Source organism: Aedes albopictus, chromosome 2 (genome assembly GCF_035046485.1).
Source record: "Aedes albopictus strain Foshan chromosome 2, AalbF5, whole genome shotgun sequence".
Classification (NCBI taxonomy): domain Eukaryota; kingdom Metazoa; phylum Arthropoda; class Insecta; order Diptera; family Culicidae; genus Aedes; species Aedes albopictus.
This window is the reverse complement of record NC_085137.1, coordinates 382,856,814-382,882,289: the sequence shown is the minus strand read 5'-3', so window position 1 is coordinate 382,882,289 and position 25,476 is coordinate 382,856,814. Positions and strand designations below refer to the sequence as shown.

Below are 25,476 nucleotides of genomic sequence, written 5' to 3'. Positions count from 1 at the left end.
TGATTTCCAATCAATAGGTCTTCGTAATTGCAGAACAATGTATTGGAGAAAGTTCATCAACATCAAATTATAATTTGGAGGATGCATACAACTGAGAGGAATTTTGTACTGGTATGGCTTTCTCAGTCTATGAGATTGAAACGGCTAGTTTGGCATAGCACGACGTTTCGTTCCCGTATATTGGATCCTTTTCAATGGATAATCGTAACAAGATACGGTTGACTGCTTATCCTTCGAAAAAAAGTCCAATATACGGGACCGAAACGTCAGGTCATGCCAATTTATAGCCGTTTATTTATAGACTGAAAAAGCCAATAATCCATTCAATTTATAATCTTTCTAAGATACTTAAGGGGCTGTCCATAAACCACGTGGTCATAAGGGGGGTTCGGCCAATGACAATTTTGTATGGACAAATTAAAAATTTTGTATGGACGAATGACCACGCGGGGGGGGGGGGGTTTAAAAGTCCCAAAAAAATGACCACGTGGTTAATGGACAGCCCCTAACCCTCATTAGATGTTGCGGTAGGCGAATCACTTTGACCTAGTATACGTTTAGAATACCTGTTTGGGTCATATTAACTTTAATTTCTTACAAGGGATAATCATGAACTCGTCGATTAGGACGAAACTAGATGAATTTCCTCAGTTTTCGGTTTTTTGTTTTTATATGAGATAACGGAGAAATATTTTCAAATCCTGTTTCTATAGAGTGACTCCAGACGAATGCCACATAAGTGGTAAAGTGTCTTTAATAAATATTAATGTGTAATAATAATACTAGAGTTAATGGAAGGAAGAGTGGCGACAATATCAAAATTGAAACAGCGATCATCTGTCAACTCCATACAAATTCCCGTTCCAAACGAGCAGGAGACCCGTCAAAATTGGAACATGACGCCACTCTCCCTTCTAGTCACTCTAGGTTTCCATACACAGTTAGAGGAAGGATCTAGGTATTGCCTGATTTTCTTCCTACTGGAAAATGTGTATCAGTTTTTCAGAAACGATCAATTCTATTTGCTTTTCAATGAACATAAAGCCTGTATCCGCAATGATCGGGACACAGAAGCACGGCTGTAGCTCTGTAATAAATCGGTAAAATTGGCCAAATAATTGACTGAGAACTCTTTGGTGTATGTTTATTATTTGTGCCGAATTTCATAAAAATCGATGCATTCAACTGTGGATGAAAAACAAACAGACGTGGTTTTAAGCATTTTGTACAATCATGGCCAATTTTCATTCGCATAATAAAATAAAAAGACACTACACCGTCTTCAACCAGAGGTTGCACAGACTGAACAATCACATACATAAGACAACGGACAACACACGAAACACCCAGTGGTCCAGTGGAGAATTTTTCGTTTGACGAAAAGTTTTCACCGACTGGAGTGGGAATCGAACCCACACTCCGAGGCTTACGTAACGGCCAGACGACTGACGCCTCTAACCGCACGGCCACGAAGCCCACGTTTCTTTCACGCTACAGTTCAAAGTTCTGTGATGATAATTATAAAATTTCGTTAGCAGTTATGATACTTACAGAGACATTATCTTGCAAAATTTCATCAACTTTAATCAATTGGTTTGAAAGCTACTGGTGTTGATAGGGGTGAGTGTTAGTGAAATTTTTTCGTGTTTTCCATGTGCATGATGTTAACCTAATCATAACTTTTGAATTTATCTGCCAATTTTCATGTAATTTTTACAGATGGTAGTTTATATTATGTCTGCAAAATTTGATGATTATTGGTATAGTACTTTCAATAGTACAATCGAAACAATAAAGGGTGCTGGCTAATTGCTGTTCGAAGGGCTAAAATCACGTTCAGTCCCAATATATGTTTTGACTATAAAATTGTTAATAGTGCATCGATTTTTTTTGAAATTTTGTCTATGCAACAAATGCAGAATGAGAGATTTGTGTTCAAAATTTCAGCCATTTCCTTTGCAAAATTCAAAAGTTACAGCACTGACAAGCAAAACTAGGAGCTGTACAAAATTCACTGGCGCACATTCTACTCTTTCATTGCTACAACAAAAATTACTGCACCGATTTATATGATTTTTTGTATGTGAAATGAACACATCTGAAGATGTTATTAGGTCAAATTCCAGCAATTTTAATGAATCTATTGCAGAGTAACAGCTGTATTTCTGTGTCCCGATTATTGCGGATACAGGCTTTACTTCACAAAAAAAATAGAATAGGTCGAATCGAATCAGCAAAGGAATTAAAGCAAACTTAAGACCTATTCAAATCGAACGCCGGAAAGAATCGTTGTTTGTTTTGTTTCTCATGAAGCATCGTATTTTAGTAAGGAGTGATAATAATATAAACGGATACTTTCAGCTTTGGCTGAAATTATGTTGATAATTTCACTGCTACTCCGTGATTGACCAGAACAATCGAAGTTGCACAGAGAACCAATGAATGTGAGGCTTGGGACTAGCTAGCCATTCTCAATGAGCACAATTCGTGAGTTCAATATTTGAAAATCAATAACGGCGCCGGCCACGTCCCTACAGAATCGGGAAAGGGTAGCAATATTAGTTCGGCAACCGGTGCTACTAGATGTCGTGGAATCCACTGCATCCCCACAGTTGTCTCGGGAAGGAATATTTGATAGTAGAGTAGGGTAAGTTGTAGATCTTGGAGCCACCTATGCATGTTAAGTGATATGATCTGCAACAAAGACGAATGCAATAGAGTAAGGTGGGGAAAGATGCCTTTCTTCAAACTTTCATCGTTTCCAATGATAAATAGCCTCATTTCGAGTCGAGTACGAGACACTGGAAACGAGCTTAATACAGTTGAGGTCAAAATACGTATCTCTCAAAGGATGCAAATTCTCAGTGAAATTGAAAAGAACAGCATTTTTGCTTTTTTCTACACTTGCTTTTTAAATGGGCGCTAGGTACTCTGTCGGCCACATAAGGGTTAACCACGATTTTTAGCGATTTGAAAAGTTGGTTCGTAAAAAGAAAGTACTACAAAAAGGCCACATCCCAAGGGATAAGATGTTACTTAATGACGACATTTGAAAATGGCGTCCACCATTTTTAGGGAATTTCAGACCCCTTTTCCCCCACTCTGTCACGCATTTTCATATAGGGTGGGGCGGGGCAAGATGGGTCGCGGGGCAAGATGGGTCAGTGCTATTTTCGGGCGCATTACTCATGTTTTGATTATGTTAATAATTTTGTCAGATGACCAGCATGAATATACAAAAGTTTGGGGCATTGATCGAAAAATTATTCACTCTCATTGGTAATAAAAAATAAAATGGTTTTAGCCATTTTTCTTATGCGATACATTCCATATAATCTTCATATAAACGGCCGCGGGGCAAGATGGGTCACCTTTAATTTTGAACGTATTTTTGGAGCATTCAAAAGTTATTTTTTTTATTACAAGACTATCTCATGAATAACTTCAATCAATTGGAATGAACGCTCAAAATTATAACATAAAATTATGATAATTTTTTAGTGAAAACATCGATTTTCATGTTGCCTTAGGACCACACAAATCGTAAAGTTTTTTTATATTCCAAATAGATTTATAAAATGTTTACTAGTAGGTCTTGTTTACTCAGTATGGATATGGAGCATATATGAATGCGGAACAAATCTTATATTTTGACGTTTTTCGTTGAGAAAATGTGAATTACTTAAAAGGTGACCCATCTTGCCCCGCACTTTTTTCACGGCGCAAAATCGATCACTTTTTAAAACTGCTTGTTTAACATCATATTTTTTATTTAATGAACTTTTCATGGACTTTTAGCATAGCTAACTAGTGTATCAAAGACTGGCGGACGAATACAAACCAATACGATTTGTATTTACAAAGGTATGGTGATCCATCCTTAGGCGACCCATCTTGCCCCGCCCCACCCTACTCAATACATGAAGTGTCACATTTTTACATACCCCTCAACCCTAAATGATGGTCGTCATATTTGAATGACCCCTAACACGGATAGCGTAGGCATTAGGCCGTCCCTATTTTTTGCATAAGTTGGAAATGTTAAAAGTTCAATATTGCAACATAATGATTTCAAAAACCAATCATGCCAAAATTTGAAGTCCGTATCTGAAGCCCAAGTGGTACCGATAAAATTGCGATATTTTTTTTTTTAGTTATTGGGCAAAATATGGTAAATTCCCTTTAAGATCTCCAGAAATGGTCAAATATTCATTTTTCAATCGATTTTCGTCAATAACTAAAAAAAAAAAATATCGCAATTATGAACACATTGTTGGCCCCTCAGGGTCCTAAAATTATCGATTTTAGTAGAATTGGGTATTTTAGTCGAAAAAACGTAAGAACTTTAGGCCCCGTGGCTAAGGCTTGAGAGACGGACTTAAAATTTTGGCATGATAGTTTTTTTTTAGTTAAAATGAGCATTTTCCATGAACTTTTAGCATTTTCGACTTTTGCAAAGATAGGGAGCATACAGCTATCATTCAGAGTTGATGCACACGTGCTGTAGTCCCATGTACGGGAGCCACATTGCAGGCAAGCTCCCAGGAGCACAGTACATTTTGAGACTGAAAGTTGTGCGCCTCATTTTTTTCAAGATGTGTCTCATGAGCTTCGTCTCATGCGCTGATTAAATTAGAAAATTTTACGACAAAAACTTCCTAAACGAACGAGAATTGAAACCTTAACCTTTGCATTGAGAGTCTCTAGTCGTATCGCATAGACCAACCAGACACTTGAGTTGTGTACGGAAAAAAGTTGTTAAGGTTCTTCGTTACCAAGAAGTTGTTTTTCACCTTAGATACCAACAGCTCACGCAGCGCATGAGACGAGCTCCCCGGGAGCTATGGGCTTAGCTCGCACCCACCAGATTTTCGTGAGCCTCCTAGCAGCGCAGCACACTGCGATTTTGAAGAGCTGTGAGACAATTTGGTGGGAGGCTCGCTGTCACATTTATGTACACATGAGCAATGGGAAACTCTGCTATCATTACTATTATGAAGCAACAATTCAACATAAAATGCTTGTTTGTGGCTTGCAATTGTTAGTTGAGAAACAGCTCAGTTGCTTCTAACTATTTTTTTATTTTTATAAGGTCCCATACATTTTTCTTATTTTTTTTTAATTTGCTGGAACTTAAGTACGTTTGGATGTCGGAAAGTCATATTTTTAATTCAATGGAACTTGTACGTAAGATCTTTTTTTGATAACTAAAATCTTAAAAATTGTTCAATTTTGCTTGTTTTGAAGCTATTTGGCAAACTTCGAGGAAAGAATAAGAATTTCAAGAATTGTCACTCCGCTGATGCTCGGGGGACACTACCGCAGCGCTATCTGCGGATGAAAGTTCAACCTTTATGCGGTAGTGTGCGTTACTGAATATATGCGGATACCAAGACATGCGCACACCACCTTCTCTTATGACAAATCACGAACACTGTTACAGAGAGCTTCCACCTTGGTCCTTGATACGCTTAGAGAGCGCCACTTGTCTTGTCGTTTGACGTTTACATACAACTAGGCAATAGATGGCATTCTTCCTATTTTTATTCTTTGCTGGCAGTCAGCTTTTCAAAAAAAATGAAGAAAAATGTTTTTGAAATTAAAAGTGCATGCAATCCGCGATGAATAATACTCTCGATGTTTTTTATTTTTCAAAAAAGTTCTTCAGTTAGAAAGTGCATGATATCTAACATAAATCCGCGATGAATAATACTCTCGATGTATTTTATTTTTCAAAAACCTTCTTCAATTATCCTCAAACAGCATCTAAGACAACCTGAACATTTGAAATATCTGAAAGGTACTGGAAAAAGAAAAAAATACTCTAATGTTTGGAAGTAGAAGCCCACGACCCCAGAAAACTCTATACAAATGTACTAAATTTTTGGAGCTCAATATCACTGCATCACATATTCTGAAAGTATGCTCCAGCCAGATTCCTATCCTCTTATTCGGAAAAACTCGAATAACCCGATAGCCAGAAACGTTTTTCGGTTCAAATAATGTTGTCTTAACATGTTAAGTGAATATATCATAGCATGTTTGGTGTATTTCATTATTAACCAATATTTACATGAGAGAACTTAAGGATTAGGTTACTGAATTTTTATATTTCAGAGCATTTTGTCGGCGACTCTGGGCTTGTCGCCATTGGGGAGCCCAAACGAAAATTCGCAATCTACTGGTCCTGTATGTAAGTCGCCTGGATGTCGCCGTCTACTTCATGTCCCACAATTTAGCAACTAAATACGATTGTAACTAAAAACCCGCGACAGTACCCTCATAAAGTCTAACAAATGGTTCTTGCTTTCTTTCTATACTTTCATTCCTTCGCCACACCGTAAACTCCGTCTGGCGCCTTACACCTGGATTGGATGGCACCACACGCCAACGCTTATGGACCCATTCATAATGCAACACTCGCGGCTTTGCACGTTCGACGACGCCGAACCCAACCCAACTACCCCATCTATCGGCGCCAAAACGACAATCGCTGGATACCGTCGTCGTCGCCGTCGCCGTCGCCATCAACGTTCTATCGCGCAACTTTCTCAATCAATCAACGTGTTCCATTATGCATTCGCGGTACGGCCGCCGACCGTGCAGAGGCGTATGTACCCAGGCGCCAGTGTTTTGCATAGTCATGGAATTCTGCCCCTTCGGGCCGCTGCATCAGATCCTGGCCCTGGACGGCATGGATATCGTTTCGCCGCAACGGTTGGTGTCCTGGTCGCTGCAGATCGCACACGGCATGCAGTATCTCCACTCGCATAAGATCATCCACCGAGATCTGAAGAGTCCCAAGTAAGTATACAAGCACTTACATGTATGTAGAAAAAGGTATGCAGCGTAATAGCTGGGAAATTTTTACCATCCTTTTCTATCCCTTGTGGATCATTCATATTATTCAACCAGGATTATTCACAACCTATACATAAAGGGTGTTGTAGGAAAAAAAATGCGAAAATTTAAGCCACTGCACAATGGTCCACGAATCAGATTTACGAGGAAAGATGTATTCAGCGCCTTCAAATGATTTTCTAGGTTAATATGATCTTCTACAAGGTTGTTCCTAAAAATAAAGCCCTCTTTTCAATATACATGAACATTAGGGTGGTCCATATTTTTAAAGAAATTAGGAACCAAACTTTTTTATTTGCAAGAATAACTATATACATTCTTCGGAATAGTTGTAGATCTATCAATTTTAAGCAAGTTTGCTGAAGACACTTTCTTTGTAGCTTTAAAATTGACCGATCTAGAGGTATTTTTCTGAATAAGCTTAGGGTGGTTCAAGAAAAACCGGTTTTCTGACGTAAACTTTTTCATTTTCGATTTTTCATCAAGACGCATCGTTTCGTGCGCTGAGATGGTCGTTATCTCTTTTGGTTCAAAAGTTACAGGCATTTTTCTTAAAAAATCATAGTTTTTTTTTAAAAGGTGTTATGACGGGTTGGGGCAAACATAAAAAATATCTTTAGTCCGCATTCAAAAGAAGAAATGTTGTTATAAAACATATCAAAAAATTAGAGAGGTGTTATTTTTGTAACTCAAGTTGAAAAATACTTGAAAAGCGCCTATTTTTTTTCTAGAAAATCATCAATATCTTTTGAACGGAATGACACAGCAACATTCTCAGCGCACGAAAATGTGCGATTTTTTAAACTCTAAAAATGGTTCTTAGACAACTTTGATAAGAAATTTGAAACAAAAAAGATAAAGCGTTTTAACTGTTTTGACCAAATTTGGAGCATTTTTCCATAGTTTTCTTAGGGTGACGCTAGAACAAATCGTTTTATTGCTTTATCTTTTTTGTTTCGAATTTCTCGTCAAAATCGCCTGAGAACCACTTTTAGAGCTCCAAAAACGCGCATTTTCGTTCGCTGAGAATGTTGTTACGTCATTCCGTTCAAAAGATATTGATGATTTTCTAGAAAAATAGGCACTTTTCAAATATTTTTCACTTGAATTACAAAAATAACACCCCTCTAATTTTTGATATGTTTTATAACAGCTTTCTTCTTTTGAATGCAGGCAAAAGATATTTTTTATGTTTGCCCCAACCCATCATAAACCCTTTTTCGAAAACTATGATTTTTTAAGAAAAACACCTGTATCTTTTGAACCAAAAGAGATAACGACCATCTCAGCGCACGAAACGACGCGTCTCCAAATGCTCTACAAGTGTTTCTTGGGTGACTTTGATGAAAAATCTAAACTGAAAAAGTTAACGCTAGAAAACCATTTTTTCTTGAACCACCCTAAGCTTATTAAAAAAAAAATACCTCTAGATCGGTCAATTTTAAAGCTACATAAAAAGTGGTTTCAGCAAAGTTGCTCAAAATTGATAGATGTACAACTTTCCCGAAGAATGTATACAGTTATTCTTGCAAATAAAAAAGTTTGGTTACCAATTTCTTTGAAAATATGGACCACCCTAATTTTCATGCACATTTTAAAGAGAGCCTTATTATTAGGGACAACTTTGTAGAAGACCATATTTGCCTAAAAACTCATTTAAAGGCGTTGAATGCATCTTTCCTCGTAAATCTGGTTCGTGGACCACTGTGCACTGCTACAGGGGTCTATTTGTGTAACAAATTACTTATTTCATGACAGTGTAGCAGCCAAAGGCAATACAAAAAATCAATATAAACACAAATCACTTCAAACTTGTCACAACTTATACCGAAGGCATGACTATCATTTAGTGCTCCTGATAATCATATTTAATGTGAGATGGCTTTTAAGGCGAAACTGGAAGCATTCCCTCACTTTTTGGTTTTTGACTTTCTATTAAATAACGAAGCAATATTTTCAAAATCGGTTTTCATACACATGTAGAGTATGGATCAAGGTATCTTCTGATTTTTTTTTGTGGTGGAAAATGTTTTTCTATTTTGCTGAAACCATTTTTGAACAAAATTTCACAAAAAAATGGTTTCTGCAAAAATGGAAAACATTTTCCACCTCAAAAAATTCAGATGATACCTTGATCCATACTCTACATGTGCACGAAAACCGATTTTGAAAATATTGCTTCGTTATTTTATAATCAAAAACCAAAAAAATTAGGAAATGCTTCCAGTTTCACCTTAAGACCAGAATTTTGACTTCATTTCGATGAACAGCTTCTCAGTACAAAACAAAAAGGATGTAGTTTTACATTCTGTGTAATAAAAACATAAATTATAATGGGTGTAATCAGTATTGTACCTTTTAATTCCGCCCTATTTCGCGTATCCTTTGACAGATATGTGCGCGTATTTCGACTACCACTTGTAATCTTCCTCAGTGTCAGTTATCCACTCAGTCAGTGGATAACTGACACTGAGGAAGATTACAAGTGGTAGTCGAAATACAGTAAAACCTCCATGAGACGATATTGAAGGGACCATCGACTCAAGGAAATATCGAGAAGTGGAACAAAAATCCTTTGGGAAGCTTTTTGAAGGGACCATCATAGTAACCCAGAAAAAAATTTCAGTATGGAAAAAATCACCTCCATGAGTCGATATCGAGTCAAGGAACATCGACTCATGGAGGTTCGACTGTAGTCCATTTTACGAGCCGATTTTATGAATGAAATTTTGACAGGAGCATGCGTCCGAACCCGTGAGAATCAATATCATCATCAACATTGTTGCCACTTCGTAAAATGGCTCATACGCGTATCTGTCAAATGATAATCAAAATAGGGCGGAATCAAAAGGTACGAAACTGATTACACTCATTCGAAAAGGTTCGAAAAGTCGGTACAAGAACATAAATAAGAAAAAATAATAAAATTTGGAATGAACTTTGATTTTTCATAGTTTGAAAATGTTGCTTATCTCATACTTTTAGCGCTGTCTTATGGAGGTTTTTGGCAAATATTAAAAATACTTTTATGCAATTCAGTGTCATAATTTCTATTTTATACTACTCCTTTCAGTATCATAATGGCCAACTTTTCCGTACCGGTTCATAATGCAACTGAAATGAGTTGCATAATGAAAAATAGTTGCACAATGTTCATAATGCAACTCATTTGAGTTGCATTATGAACATTATACAACTCAAATGAGTTGCATTATGAAAAAATCATTGCATAAAATTTTGTATGGAACTCGTTGCAAAACTCGACTTTTTCAGCACTCTTCGTATTTATCCAACTCGGCAAGCCTCGTTGGATAAATGTACGACTCGTGCTGAAAAAATCAACTTTTTGCAACTCGTCACATAAATAACTATATATAAATTACTAGGTGTCCCCGGCAAACTTTGTCTTGCCTACTGCGTTTTTTTTTTACGTTTCAAGTCAGAATCCTCGTTCAAAATGCATGAAAGTTCCGAGTTTAAAAAAAAAAAACTCAATTTCTCCATGGTTTTTGCCTCATAAACCTTCCTTGGATGAAAACTACCATAACAAAATGAAGACGACTCAAATCCGACCAAAGCCGCGAGAGGGCTACGAAGGCGACTCTCCACAAGGTGATATCACTCACTGGAGATTGACTTTCAGAATTCTATCACGCCATGAAAACACCCAATAGCATTCAAAATAGTGATCGCCCTGAAGTTCTCACACTCACATTCCAAATGGTCGCCTTTCTTGTGAATGGGGCAGATTACCCCTTCCTTCCACTCCTCCAGTAGCTGTACGGTTTCCCACGTTTCCCAGATCCTGACTACCACCCGATGCATACAGGTGGCCAACTTTTCTGGGCCCATCTTAATGAGTTCAGCTGCAATTCCATCCTTACCAGCTGCTGTCTTGGTTTTGAGCTGATGAATGGCATCCTTAACTTCCCTCAGCGTGGGTGTTGGTTCGTTCCCGTCCTCTGCTGCACTGACATCGTCGTTTCCTCCGTTGCCATGGCCTCCCGTGCCTACGTTCTCCACGCCATTCAGGTGTTAATCGAAGTGCTGCTTCGACCTTCCAATCACCTCACGTCCGTCCGTCAACAGGCCTCCGCCTTTAACCCTGCATATTTCGGCTCGCGGCACGAAGCCGTTGCGGGATGCGTTGAGATTCTGATAGAACGTGTTTCTAGGGAATGGCACAGCAGTCCCATTTCTTGGCACTCCGCTACTTCCAGGCGTCGCTTTTTCTCCCAAAAGCGGCGGGTCTGCTGTTTCCACTTCTGTTTGTAACGTTCCACGTTATGTCGGGTCCCTTGCTGCAGCATTACCGGCCTCGCTGCGTTTTTCTCCTCCAAAACCGTTCTGCACTCTTCGTCGAACCATTCATTCCGTCGATTCCGTTCCACGTACCCGATGGTGCTCTCGTTGATGGCTGCTTTCACTGTACTCCAGCAGTCCTCTAGAGGGGCCTCATCGAGCTCGCCCTCGTCTGGCAACGCGGCCTCGAGATTCTGCTGAGGCTACATCCGGTTGTTTCAGTCGCTCTTTGGTCGCTCTAGGTTGTACCGTCGCGGTCGCCGGTACCGTACATTGTTGATGACGGAGAGTGTTGGCGCGATCACTTACCGCGCACTAGGTTTTTAGGGACGACACTATTCTTCAGGCCTAGGCAGCCACAAAATTAACACCACGGACACTCGCGACGACGAACGGATTTTGGGACACGTGATTCACTGTACCGCGTGCTCACTGGGGACTTTCTTTCTAGCGAGGGATGGTTTAGCGAACGAGTGTAAGCTTCGAGTGTCGAGTACTAACTAATTTATTGTTCAATAAAAATGTTCTCTTAGGGCCAATTTGCATGTGTGTGATTGTTATAATTGTTGGTCGTGTACTGTGTGTAGATACAATTTTGCTAAGTGTTTGTGTGGTTTACAATTTATGTTCTACGTGTTTAGTTTTAAGATTATTAACCCTTTGAGATCCGGGTGTCATGTATGATCCCCAACACGCCGGCCGCCATTGAAACGGTTGTTTCAATGATTTCCGATAGACGATTCTGCTTCGTTTTGGCGTGATGGACCGGTTGGTCTATCCTTCTGATCCGCATCAGGCATTTCAACGACTGGTTCCTCGACAGGTAGCAGAAAGACTTCAGTCACTGCTCGTGTGTAGATCCCTTTCGCGGTACGAACATCAACGACCCGAACATGGCCGTCCGATCCTGGCGATACCGCTACGACGCGACCCAAGTTCCATTCTAGGGGTGGAAGACCTTCCTGCTTCAGCAGGACCAAAGATCCCACCTTCACTTCGTCCCGCACACGTTGCCACTTCGAGCGCTGATGGAGCTCGCTGACGTACTCTCGTGCCCAGCGTTTCCAGAAATCCTGGATACTGCGCTTCATCTCCTGGTAACGGTTGAGCCGACCAACAGGATGTGTGGTGTAGTCGGGCTCTGGAATAGAAAACAAAGGCTCTCCCACAAGGAAGTGGCCGGGAGTAAGGCTGGACAGATCTTGCGGGTGACTAGACAGTGGCGACAGGGGGCGAGATTTCAGCATACTTTCGATTTGGGCCACTGTAGTGTTGAACTCCTCCAACGTAAACGATCGACATCCAAGGATCCTACGCAGATGGTGTTTGAACGATTTGACCCCCGCTTCCCACAGGCCACCGTGGTGGGGGGAACGAGGAGGGATGAAGTGGAACGTTATTCCACTCTCAAGACAGTATCCATTCCACTGTTCTGTCGAATACTGCTGAAGGTACTGACGACGAAGCTGCTTCAGTTCTCGATCAGCGCCGACGAATGCTGTCGAGTTGTCGCAATACAAATTCACTACGCGACCGCGACGTGCGATGAACCGCTTCACCGCATTGATACACGCGACGGACGTAAGGTCGGTGACTACCTCGAGGTGTACCGCCTTCACCACCATACAAACGAACACGGCGACGTACATTTTCACGTTTGCACCCCTCCCAACTAACGGACGAATACCGAAGGGCCCACAGTAGCCCATACCACTATTCGCGAACACTCGTGCCGGCGTGATTCGCACAGACGGTAGAGGAGCCATGAACTGCTCCGTCGGCTTCGGGGCGCAGCGAAAGCAGGTCACACACTGCCCAACGACTTTACGAACGAGATCGCGTCCACGCAGAGGCCAGAATCTTTGCCGAATGGTAGCCAGAAGCAGGGTTGGTCCTCCATGAAGGGTTCTTAGATGGAGGGAACGAGCGATTAACCAAGACAGATGATGTTTGGCCGGTAGAAGAATTGGTGCTCTGGCATCCAAAGAGGCCGACAGCTTTGCCAAGCGTCCTCCTATCCGTAGGAGGCCTGTGCTGTCCAGAAACGGGTTGAGCGACTTGAACGACGATTGGAGTTTCCGGTCCTTGATGGTCAGTCGCGGCTGAGGATTCGCCGAGAGACAACGAATTTCTTCTGGGAATTCTGTACCTTGGACGGAACGAATGAGCGATTTAAGCGAGTAATCCACTTCGGGCGGCTGAAGAGGACCAACTTTGCGACGATTTTGCGGACTTAGAGCGTTTCGACAGAATCGGAAGCAGTAACTAACTACCCGAAGCAACCTTCCAAGATCCGAGTATCGATGGATGATCGAGTGATCCACGTGGGTCACCGCGAAGGTAACCACCTGGCGAGCTTCCACATCACGAACTTCCTGTTCTTCACGAGTGAGTGACACGATGTCTTCAGGCCAAGTTTCGACGGCCTGAACGAGAAAGTTAGGCCCATGCCACCACAGCGAATCTTCGAGTATTTCGGACGGTAAAACTCCACGAGATATCCTGTCCGCCGGATTGGCCTTCGACGGAACATGGCGCCAGCTGTCGTGGATCGATAGTTTCTGTATTTCTGCTATTCTATTCGACACGAACACCTTCCAAACGGTAGGCGGCGATCGAATCCAGTGTAGAACTATACTGGAATCCGACCAGAACGTCACTACTCCGGTGAATCTAGTCGTGCTTCGGACTTGATCCAGCAGCTGACATCCTAACAAAGCAGCACAGAGTTCAAGTTTCGGTGTTGTAAGTCCACGCAGTGGTGCGACTCTCGATTTGGCTATGAGAAGTTGGCTGTAGTGATCTCCAGCCCCATTCGACGAAACCACGTAGACACAGGCGCCGTAGCCGTGGTCGGAAGCATCGCAGAAGCAATGCAATGTGTAGCTGTTGAAGTCGTTCGCGAGAACTCGACGTGGAATCTTCAGGTCTGCTAACTGCGGAGTTTCTTCACGGAAACGCAGCCACCAATCTCGTAGGTTCTCGGGAAGGTCATCATCCCAAGGAATTCCTATCGCCCACAGCTTCTGAATAAACATTTCGGCACTCATCACCACTGATCCGACTAGTCCGAGCGGGTCGAATAACTGTGCCATCTCGGAGGCCACCACTCGTTTGGAGACCTTGTTCGAGGGCGGAAGCGAAGGGATTTTGAATCCAAATTCATCGGTGACGTGCGACCACAACAATCCTAGCGTTTTTATGTTTCCGGAATCGTCGATTTCAGTTTCCGGCGCGAATTCCTTCAGTTCATCCGGCAAGTGAGCCAGAATCCGAGGATCATTGGAGCTCCATTTCCTCAAGTTGAAGCCTCCAAGATTCAGTAGTTCCGTCAGCTGTATCACTGTCTTAACAGCAGTTTCCAGGTCGTCTTCCCCTGAAAGAGCATCGTCCATGTAGAATCCTTTTAGTATAACCTTTGCACCTAGCGGATATCGGTGCCCTTCATCCTCTGCCAATTGGTTAAGCACACGTGTGGCCAGGTAAGGTGCGCATGACGTCCCGTAGGTCACCGTGGTGAGCTGGTATCGCTGAAGAGGTTGGGTTGTACTTGTCCACCACAGCACTTGCAAAAACCTGCGGTCCAGAGGATGAACCCAAATCTGGCGGAACATCTTCTCTATATCAGCCTTGAAAACAAAACGAGGGATCCGCCAGTTGAGGACGATAGCGAGAAGAGGAGGTTGCACGATCGGACCAACGAGTAGCACATCATTCAACGACAACTGGGAACTGCCCTTGCAGGTGGCGTCGAAGACAACGCGGGTTTTCGTGGTGGAGCTATCGAGGCGGAAGATGGCATGGTGTGGCAGGACGAACTGGGGAATTTCGACGCGAGGATTTAACTCCATATGGCCTAGTTCCGCATACTCCTCCATGAACTTCACGTATTCGCTCTTAAACTCGCTGTTTGCCGCAAATTTCCGCTCTATTGCCCAGAATCGGCGTTGTGCCACCGCGAAAGAATCTCCCAGCAATTGAACCATTTCGTCCCGTACCGGAAGGCGAACCATGTAGCGACCATCACTTGTTCGACTGACTGTACTTCGGAAATGCTCCTCACACGCTTCTTCCAACGGAGTCATAGCCTTATAACCGTCGAAGTTTTCGACCTCCCAAAAACGCTGCAGCTTATTATCGAGACTAGTGGTAGCGCTGACTACACGAATCGGAGAAGTACGAGATGCTGTTGATAACCGACCAGCGACAACGTACCCGAAAACAGTTTTCTGAAGTATCGGGAAACCAGCGCGTAGATTGATCGTATGCGAGAGCATCAGGGAGTAGAACAGTTCTCCACCAACGAGAATATCGACCCCGGAGCTGATGTTGAACCTCGGGTCTGCGAGAGGGACGTTGTTGGGGAGATTCCAGTCAGAAATGTCGATGTGCTTACTTGGAAGCGTGACCGTGATTTGTGGTATAACGAGACATTCGAGAGGGTAGTCTAATCCTCCGAAGCGAGACGAGATCCTGATCAATACTTTAGAGCGAATGTGGACGATTCCCTGGCCAATACCACTAACATCGATGCTGATTCTATCGCGTTTCAACTCCAGCTTGCGCGCCAGAGCTTCCGAGATGAAATTTGCTTGGGAGCAGCTATCCAGAACTCCACGAACGTAGCGTGGGTTGCCGTTGGAGTCCTTCACCTTGACAGCTACCGTTGATAGAAAAACTTCATCGCAGGGGGCACGTACGGGAACGCTTTGCGGAGCAACGCAGGAGGCCACAGGAGAAGAGTTCAATTCGAGACTTTTTCCGATCGATTGCGGAGCGGGCGGATCAACCGGCGACGGGGAGGGAGCAACGACGACCGAATACGAGAACGAGTTTATCGGGCCAGACGACATAGCCCCGACGGGTGGCTGTTGCGAGCGCGATGGTGGTGAGGAAAACGAGTGCGAGGCGATTACGGACGAGTTCGACGACACTTGAGGTTGAGCTGGAGGAATCACTTCACTGGCTGCCGTAGAACACGCCAGCGTTGTTTGAGACGACGACGGTTTCGCAGCCACGGCTAGTGGCGGCAGATGCAAAAGGGTGTGGTGTTTCTTGGAGCAATTTCTGCAGCTCCCACTGCTGCAGTTCTTGGCGAGATGTGACCCCTTCAGGCAGTTGATGCACAATCCATTTTTCTTCACCATCTCAAAGCGTTGTTTCACCTCCATTCCGACAAACTGATCGCATTTGAAAAGAGGATGGGCGTCCTTGCAAAGCGGACACTTGTTTGTAACCTCCGTAGCAACGTGGGTGGAAATCGATTTGGGTTTCGAGGGTTTGGGTTCGACAGGGTGATTGGGCGTTTGCAGTAGTTTAACAGACTGTAACACTCGCGATGTTTTTCGCACAAATTCGGTTAGTTGCTGGTACGTGGGACGCACATTTTCATGGCAACTGTTCTCCCACTCCTTCAGAGTAGCAGGATCCAAACGCTTACTGAGGGTTTCCACGAGCACTGTGTCCCACAAGTCAGCTGGCGTATCCAGCTTACCCAATACTCCCACATGATGGTCGAACTCATCAACGAGCTCGTATAGCGACGATGAGGAAGCTCTCTTCACCGAAGGAATAGCGAAAAGAGCCGCGAAATGATGTTTCCGTAGTAGATTCGGATTATCATATCGCTCACAAATTGATTTCCATGCTGCAGCATAGTTGTCGGAGTTTACTTCAAAATTTGCGATTATACGCGCGGCCTCGCCTGTGAGAGCCGCTTTCAGGTAGTGCATTTTCTGCACCGACGAGAGGTGAACGCTTGAATGGATCATGGACCGAAAAATGTCCCGAAAGGCTATCCATTTGGATGGATTGCCACAAAAATCTGGGATGTGGATTTCCGGCAACCGCACAGACTGCATTGGTTGAACCGGAGGACGATTGACTGCTGAGCCGGAAGGTGGTGGATCCAGCGGCAGCTTACTAACGAGAGATGCTTTCAGCTCGTGGTACATGGTTTGAAATTGTACCCGTTGCGCAGACATGGCTGGCTCTTCTTCGTCATCGGTATCATCACCGGTGACGCCATCTTCAATTTCTTCAATCTCGTCCTGGATGTGTGCGAAATCAGCCCACAAACGATCGAGAGTGTCGATCCTCACCTTGACTTGGTGGAATTGACCTTGTTGGTATTGGTCGTTAAACCTTTTGATCAACGCGGCAGAGCCCAAAATGTTCGCCCTTTGCCGCAAAAGCGTTTTCAGCTTGGCTGATTTTGCCACCACCGAACGAGAAGCACGTTTCTTCATTGTGCGTGTTGTAGTAGTAGAAGTAGTAGAAAAAAGAGTCACCCACCTGGTATCGACGATTTGGGTTACCTTATCGTCGACTCTCACGTGTTCGTGTCGTTCCAGTCGGGTACCAGAGCCAGCAAAACGAACGGCAAATCGCAGTATCGAGAAGAGATGAGCGGGGTCGACGAGGGGCTGCCCGCTTCAAGGCCAAATTCACTGCGATGCGCGAGAACAATGCGCGCGCGATACCGCAACGTGGTCGAACGATCGACGACAATGGCTGCCTGCGAGACCTTTCTGCAACGTGGTCCCGGGTTTCGGCACCAAATCTGTTGGCGCGATCACTTACCGCGCACTAGGTTTTTAGGGACGACACTATTCTTCAGGCCTAGGCAGCCACAAAATTAACACCACGGACACTCGCGACGACGAACGGATTTTGGGACACGTGATTCACTGTACCGCGTGCTCACTGGGGACTTTCTTTCTAGCGAGGGATGGTTTAGCGAACGAGTGTAAGCTTCGAGTGTCGAGTACTAACTAATTTATTGTTCAATAAAAATGTTCTCTTAGGGCCAATTTGCATGTGTGTGATTGTTATAATTGTTGGTCGTGTACTGTGTGTAGATACAATTTTGCTAAGTGTTTGTGTGGTTTACAATTTATGTTCTACGTGTTTAGTTTTAAGATTATTAACCCTTTGAGATCCGGGTGTCATGTATGATCCCCAACAGAGAGTTTTGGGCTCAGTTTGACCATCACCAGATAGTGGTCGGAGACGATGTTGGCGCCACGACAGGTCCTGACTAGAGGTTCCATTTCCCGACCAATTTGCTTGTCCCGGGATTCGGGATAAAATTTGTTGTTTGTCCCGGGAAATCCCGGGATCCCGGAAAATTTTTCAATGTGCTTAAAAACGCAATTTTGTAACTGTTCTTACCAATTTGAATTCGTTCTCCGAAGATACGACTTCAAGAAGTAAAATGTTAATAATGATTTCATCGGATAGTGAGTTTGAGGTTCGCTTTTTAGAACAGATATATCCGGAGTTCAAAAAGATGCGCTCGCTATTAGTTGATGTCACTTCAATTGTCGGTTTAATTTACCAAGGAGCTCAAAAAGTGACAGCTCTTTCGCAAGAACTTTTTTTTTTTTTATTTTTTATCTGTATTAACGAGATTTTTAGCCCTGGGCTAGTTCATCTCGGGACCCAGACCCACGCTTTACTTCCCTTTCGAAGGAAGAACACACATTTTGTGAGTACGTCGGGAGTGGGATTCGATCCCAGGCCCTCGGCGTGATAGTAACGTGCCTTAACCATCACACCAGGTCCGCTATCCTATTTGCGTTTTCAATAAGCTTTCGAGTTCTGCTGGCACTTGCGTTGACCTGAAGAATCGTGTGAAGAATTAGCATTAAGTTAAAATTCACAAATACAAAAAAAAAACTTGCGTTGACAACGGAAGGCCTTGAAGGAACTTTAGCGCTGTTATTATTTCTTTTAGTCGCCGTTCGTGATTGCGTCGAAGAAGTCGTTTTCAACTTTGGAGTTACTTTTCTTAAGCTTCGAAAACAAGAAACTCAAGTTGTCTTCCGCAGACAGCAATGTAGCATCCCGTCTTCCCAAAGCTTCTTAAGCGAGTCTGATTGGCTGAAGAGCTTCCTGAAGGTTTATTGCAACCTCGAAATCACTGTCGAACATAAGACCTGAAAGGCCTATTTCGGAAAGTGTCTCTTTGATGCAATCAAAACTGCGTGCTCCAGCATCGTTTCAGTCGAATTCCAACGAGTTTTGACGTCCACACACAGTTTGAAGTGGTTTATGTTACATTTTCGTGATTTTTCCATCAAGGCAATTTTCGAAAAATTTTCACGACACTCCAAATCCAAATCAAAGCGTAAAAATATGTAGGAATGTGTGTCCCGGGAATCCCGGGATTTTCGGGATGGTGAAAAATTTTATCCCGGGATTCGGGAAATCCCGAATTTTTCAAGATCCCGGGATTTTTTGTCCCGGGATATCCCGGGTTGGAACCTCTAGTCCTGACGTCGATAATGTCAGAGAAGTGCCGTCCGTCAGTCAGAACGTGGTCGATTTGAGATTCCGTCTACTGTGGTGATCTCCAGGTGTAACGATAAGGGAGGCTGTGTTGGAAAAAGGTGCTACGTATGGCCATATTTTTGGAGGCGGCGAAATCAATGAGTCGTAGGCCGTTTTCGTTCGTCTGCTGGTGAGCGCTGAACTTATCAATTCGACAATGATTTTTCATAAGGGCCTAACTGACTTGATCTATTTCTCTTCGTCGACTCTCTCTTTCGCTAATAACTTGATCAAAACAAACAAAATCATTATTCTTTTTGTTTCTTTAGCAACATGTAGTCGTCTTCTTCGCATTTCAACCAAAAAATCTTTGGAAAACTCAATACGCATTCTGTGATAACACAAAGAGAGGATCGATGAAGAGAACTCGAAAATGTCAGTTAGGCCCAAATGAAAAATCAGTGTCGAATTGTCGGTCTGAATTCCTCCTCCTGGCCTACCTGAGCATTTGAATCTCCTATGATGATCTTGACGTCGTGGCTTGGGCAACGATCGTACTCGCGTTCGAGCTGCGCGTAGAATGCGTCCTTGTCTTCATCAGTGCTTCCGAGAGTGTGGGCTATGTACGTTTATTATGCTGAAGTTGAAGAATCGGCCCTTGATCCTCAACCTGCACATTCTTTCGTCGATCGGCCACCAACCGATCACGCGCCTCTGCATGTCGCCCATCACGATGAAAGCTGTTCCCAGCTTGCGTGTGTTGCCGCAGCTTTGGTAGATGGTATGATTACCTCTGAACGTTCGCATCATGGATCCTGTCCAACACACCTCCTGCAGCGCTACGATGCCGAACCCGCGGTCCTTCAGTTGATCGGCGAGTTCCACGTACCGAGTTTCCAATTGCAAGTCCTTTTTGTTCGCTGGGGTCGTTCCCGTCGTATTATTCTGTTGCTGATTTTCCGTCGCAATGGTTTTTTACGGCTGGCTCGTAGGGCCTGGCACCAACACTTTCCGGAGGACCATAGTGCACAGTTGTGCTTAGAGTCCTTCCCTGGCACTCGGACGTCGATCAGCCGCCCCTAACATGGGGATGAGCTGTGTGTTTCCATAGCTCGCACGAAAAGTCTTGCAGCGCTGCGATACTAAAGCTTACTTTTCCGGAAGCTACGGATTTTGCATTGGCATTTTCTTCAAATACAGTGCTTTCCATAATGGCTAGGCTCAAGCACTAGCCTTCTCTAAGCAGTACTCATACTATAAATTTCTTCCAAACTGAGTAAATTAAGAAATCTGTTTTTAATGAATTCCTCCGTAGAACCTAGTGGACACAGCAAGACCCTTTTTGATTTCCATGCATTGTTTGCTGCCCACTTGTAGGTAGTAGGTAAATGCGAAATAAATGTTCTGAACAGTTTTTCCTTACCATTTTTCACAGCGAAGAAATTATCACAAAGTATTACCTTGTCTAAATGCAGCATCTTTAATGTTTAGATGTTTCCTGTTGTTATCGTCATCTACCTACTAGTCCATCTGACCTTACAAGATTTATTACGTTCCACATTGAAAAGCACGCACATGCGCCACACGCATCGACCAACCAAGCTTTCGGTTCCCACCGACAAGTGACGTCATTGTCTGTATTCCACGATTATATGTGCATTTTATCACTTGTGTATCGCTATGCGCGTACTTGCATTATATAAATATAAATAGTCTTACTACGGAGCGGGTTTTCCCTTTACAAACGATGACGCAAGCAATACCGTTATCATATTGACGCAGCAACTAATTACGAATTATTATGTTCTCTCTACAATTGCAGCATTCTGATAGGCGAAGGAGAGGTGATCAAGATCTCCGATTTCGGAACATCGCGCGAGTGGAACGACATCAGTACAAAGATGAGCTTTGCCGGTACGGTTGCCTGGATGGCACCGGAGGTAATCCGCAACGAGCCCTGCAATGAAAAGGTCGACATCTGGTCCTACGGGGTGGTCCTGTGGGAATTGTTGACCTGTGAGGTGCCATACAAGAACGTAGACTCGTCGCAGATCATCTACGGCGTGGGCAACAACTCGCTCTACTTGCCAATTCCTTCCAGCTGTCCGGAGGGCTTTAAGCTGCTCATTAAACAGTGCTGGAGCCCCAAGCCTCGCAATAGGCCCTCGTTCAAAATCATCCTGACACACTTGGAGATCGCGGGCAGTGAATTGCTGAGCCAATGCATCAAGGAGCAGGAGTACTACGAAACGCAAAAATCCTGGCGGGAAGAGATCCGCGGCCACATGCAAAAACTGACCAGCAGTGGGATGGACATCCAGAAGTACGAGCAAGAGCTGATCAAAAAGCGGAAGGACGAGTGGAAGCATGCTCAAGACATCCGAATGGTGTACCAGCGAAAGCTGGAAAGGACGAATACCATGTACCTGCAGCTGAGTGCGATCTACGTGCAGCTGAAACAGAAGGAGAGGGAGATTGCAGAGTAAGTTGAATATAATATATTATGTCATTTTTACATTAGAGACGAATCAGCCAAGGGCTGAAAGTCTCTTTAATAAAGACAAATCAATCAATCAATTTTCACATTGCGGGTCATCGGGGCATTTAGGGCCACTTGATTGAAGAAGTCGTCATTGATTACCGATTAGGATATTGAGTGTTTGTGGATGCTCCCATAGGGGAGTTTTTTCACTACTTTTATGGAACTAAAACTAAAATCATGTGCTGTATTTTTTTTTCCTTTAGAAAGTGATCGTAAGACTAACAGACAGAGCATAAGGTCCAATGAAGAGTTTCTCAATTAAATTCATTCGATCACATATCGCCCCAATTTTCCTAATACGGTTTGTTTCCATTTTTAATGATCGTTTCAGACGCGAAAAGCAACTTCCCGGCTACAAACCCCGAAAGTGTGGCAACTTACTCAAGCGAAGTGGAGAAAAACCCAGTCGAAAACGTACAGCAGCAAACATTCCGCCAACGATGCTAAGCCCAACTCAACAGTCGCATGCCCCGACACCATTCCCCACTGGGACGCAGGTCGTCCCTGGTGAATCCACTACCCCTAGTCCAACTTCGGCCCCCAACACTCCCATGAAGGCCACCCTATATGCTCAATTAGATGGTACGAACAACAGCCCCAAATCGGTGGTCATCATTCCTCCTGGAGTGGTGACCTCCGGTTCCAACTCAGCGGGGCGGACGAAAAAGTTCCGCCACAGACGGGTCGGTTCCGGAACGTTCAACTCGCCCAAATCCAGCCCCAGCCGGGATCGGCGAGTCCAGAGCGAACCGGAAACCCGCCACGTGAAACTCGTCGATACCGAAACGCAAACCGACGCGATGGATATTAGTGAGACTGATGCGAGCCCTAGTCCTAACTTGGCCTCGAAACGAATGTCGACCAGCCTACGGGAAGAGGCAGATCTCGAGGGACGACTCCAGCGGGATCCGAATACGGATTTGAGTCCAACCCAAAGGCCACAAACGCCACCGCCGCAAGGATACCGATGCGGAAAGCCCCAGTCCGAAGACGACGGAGAAGTGCCTGAAGATGAAGAGAATGGAAACTCGATCTCCACTCCGATGACGAATAGCCGAAGCAGCGACATGCTGACGAGTAGCAACCACCAGCAACACCACAGTCCTCTGCGTGATCTGGACGATGAGGATGAAGGAGAAGACCGAGGTGTTTGCTCGAGTCCAGATCCCATCATGGATGTAATGAATAGCAATGAACGGTTGGATCGGGACTGTAGTGATGACGATAAGATCGACACGTTAAACCGGAAGGTGAGCTTCATCTCGGAGAAGCTTCAGCAGCAGAGTGTGAGCGCAGGTGGAGTCGGCGGCGGTGGTCACGTGCAACAACTAACGGACTACAGTAACATCCTGAACGACAACAACGTGATTGTGTATCGCGCCAACAAGATGCTGAACGGAAGCTTCGGAAAGGGAAGCAACCGGGTAGACGGTGGTGGAGCTATCCTGATGAAACATCCGACTGCGGGAAGCAACCTGAATGCGGGAGGCAGTGCAGTGGGAGCGTATATGTACAGTGGAAACGGAGTGGTGGACGATCACCATCTGGCGAGGCAGAACGAGGAACAATGCAATGACAGCTGGACTGACGAGGAAGGTGAAGATCCCATTGAACTGTACAACTATGCGCTACGACGAAAGAGGTGAGTTGTTTCTCAAATAACCAATGCAATACCCGCGTCATTCCCAAGCAGATGATAATGGCATTTGAACACGCCACTCATCTGGAAAAAACTTTTCATTATCAAAGCACGAAACGGCGTGGGCGTGATAGGACTTTTATTAATCTAACTTGTGGCCATTTGTGTTATCAGTCGTATGTTATCAAGCTATTTAAGGTGGCAAATGTGCCTAACTTAAAAATTGTGGTCATCATTGATGGTGCGATAAAATCTGTGACTCATGCCAGTTGGAATTTCGCAGCACTCATCAGTCGAGTTTGTAAATCAAACAATATAACACCACCATCTACCTGGCGGCATCTGTTGCGCATCAGGTGAGATGATAACGGATGGAGTGCTGAGAGAAAAAAAACCCTAATGAACGATTGCATTGCGATGATGAAGTGTTTTAGCGCGTATACGCATTAAGATTTTTAGCTTTAGGCTGGTTCTTCTCGAAACCCATGCTATATTTCCCCTCCGAAGAAAGAAGTGAGTTTTTCGGGAGTGGGATTTGATCCTAGGTCTTCGGCGTGAGACACAACATGAATAACTTGGTATTAATGAATACTATCGTCGGAGAAGTTATTCACCATTTATATTGGAATCTATTTACTAGGTGGAGAATTTGGTATTGATTTGGTATGCTGATATGATCTGCGATACTCTCATTGATACCGGGCCACCATTTCCACCTTGTCTTTAAAAATGTTTTATTTGGCAATTTTCTGAAAGTGCTCGCACAAGCAAATGGTTTTGCTTACTTAAACCACCTTAAACTGTCGATGAGATTCACGGATCAAAGCTGCCAAACAAGATCCCCGGATTCCATCTGGGTTTCTTCATGGATATTGCTCAATATTATAATTCCTGCTGCGATTCCTTTGAGTATTTTTTGTAATATCACCAGGAATTCGCATGAGATTTTTCGGGGATTCCTTTAAGGACAGACTTGTTAGAATCCCAAAATGGCCGCCATAATGGCTGACCTTGGCATCTACTCACGATTTTGACGGAACAAATCTCTTCGTAAACAAAACCAGCGCACCTGATCTTTTTATTTGAAGCTTATTACAAGTGAGCAAGAACAGAATAATAAAATGCATTGTTGTTCAAAGCTTGCTTCTTGAGATTTGTGCTTCTGAAGTTCTGATGCACTGTTGAAGCGGGATTTCAAGACGTTTGTCTTTAAAGCTTCACTGTACTTCAAACAACTCATTTCGAGGATGCCTGCTCATAGATGTACATCCTGAAAACGCTATCGGATACAGCAAGCCAGGCACTATTGCATCCAGATATCAAATGTATGCCATAATGCTTCCTGTTTCAAAGACAATCTTCGAAACTGTCACGTATTCAGTTCAATTTGTTATAACATCAATAATCAGAACAATCTCGTAAAAAACCATCTGAGGTAGCGCTGCTATCACCATGGAACGTCTTTAGAGCGCAGTCAGGCTTACTCCTCGTCTCAGCTTCGTCGCTCATGCAGATGCAGTCAGTCATCAGCATTGGCGTAACTAGAGGGGGGGTCAGGGGGGCCAGGCCCCCCCCAGAATCCGCCAGGCCCCCCCCAGAAATTTTTCATGACTTTATACATGGAAATTAGAAAAAATCTGAAAACCCCAAACATAGATCTATATTCTCAATTTAGTTGAAAATCGGAGTTTTCGACTAGCGAAGTTGGATTTTTCTCCAGCTATAGCTGTTTGCTATACAGCGCACCACTTCCGAAGTTAGGTCCGACGCACGGATTTGGAGAAAAATCCAACTTCGCTAGTCGAAAATTCCGGGTTTCAACTGCACGTACAGTAATAGAAATTCATTTGGCATAATA

General features: G+C 43.8%; 1 protein-coding gene across 3 annotated transcripts in view; it reads left to right on the top strand.

Moving 5' to 3' along the window:
- The window catches only part of LOC109425664 (mitogen-activated protein kinase kinase kinase 13), a 126,259-nt gene that overhangs the window by 80,853 nt on the left and 19,930 nt on the right, over nucleotides 1-25,476 (top strand). For all 3 annotated transcript variants that reach the window (XM_029878889.2, XM_029878888.2, XM_029878890.2), the window contains exons 4-6: nucleotides 6,607-6,804; nucleotides 21,260-21,919; nucleotides 22,311-23,621. In XM_029878889.2, the coding sequence (XP_029734749.2) occupies nucleotides 6,607-6,804; nucleotides 21,260-21,919; nucleotides 22,311-23,621 (2,169 nt within the window). The remainder of the gene's footprint in view (nucleotides 1-6,606; nucleotides 6,805-21,259; nucleotides 21,920-22,310; nucleotides 23,622-25,476) is intronic.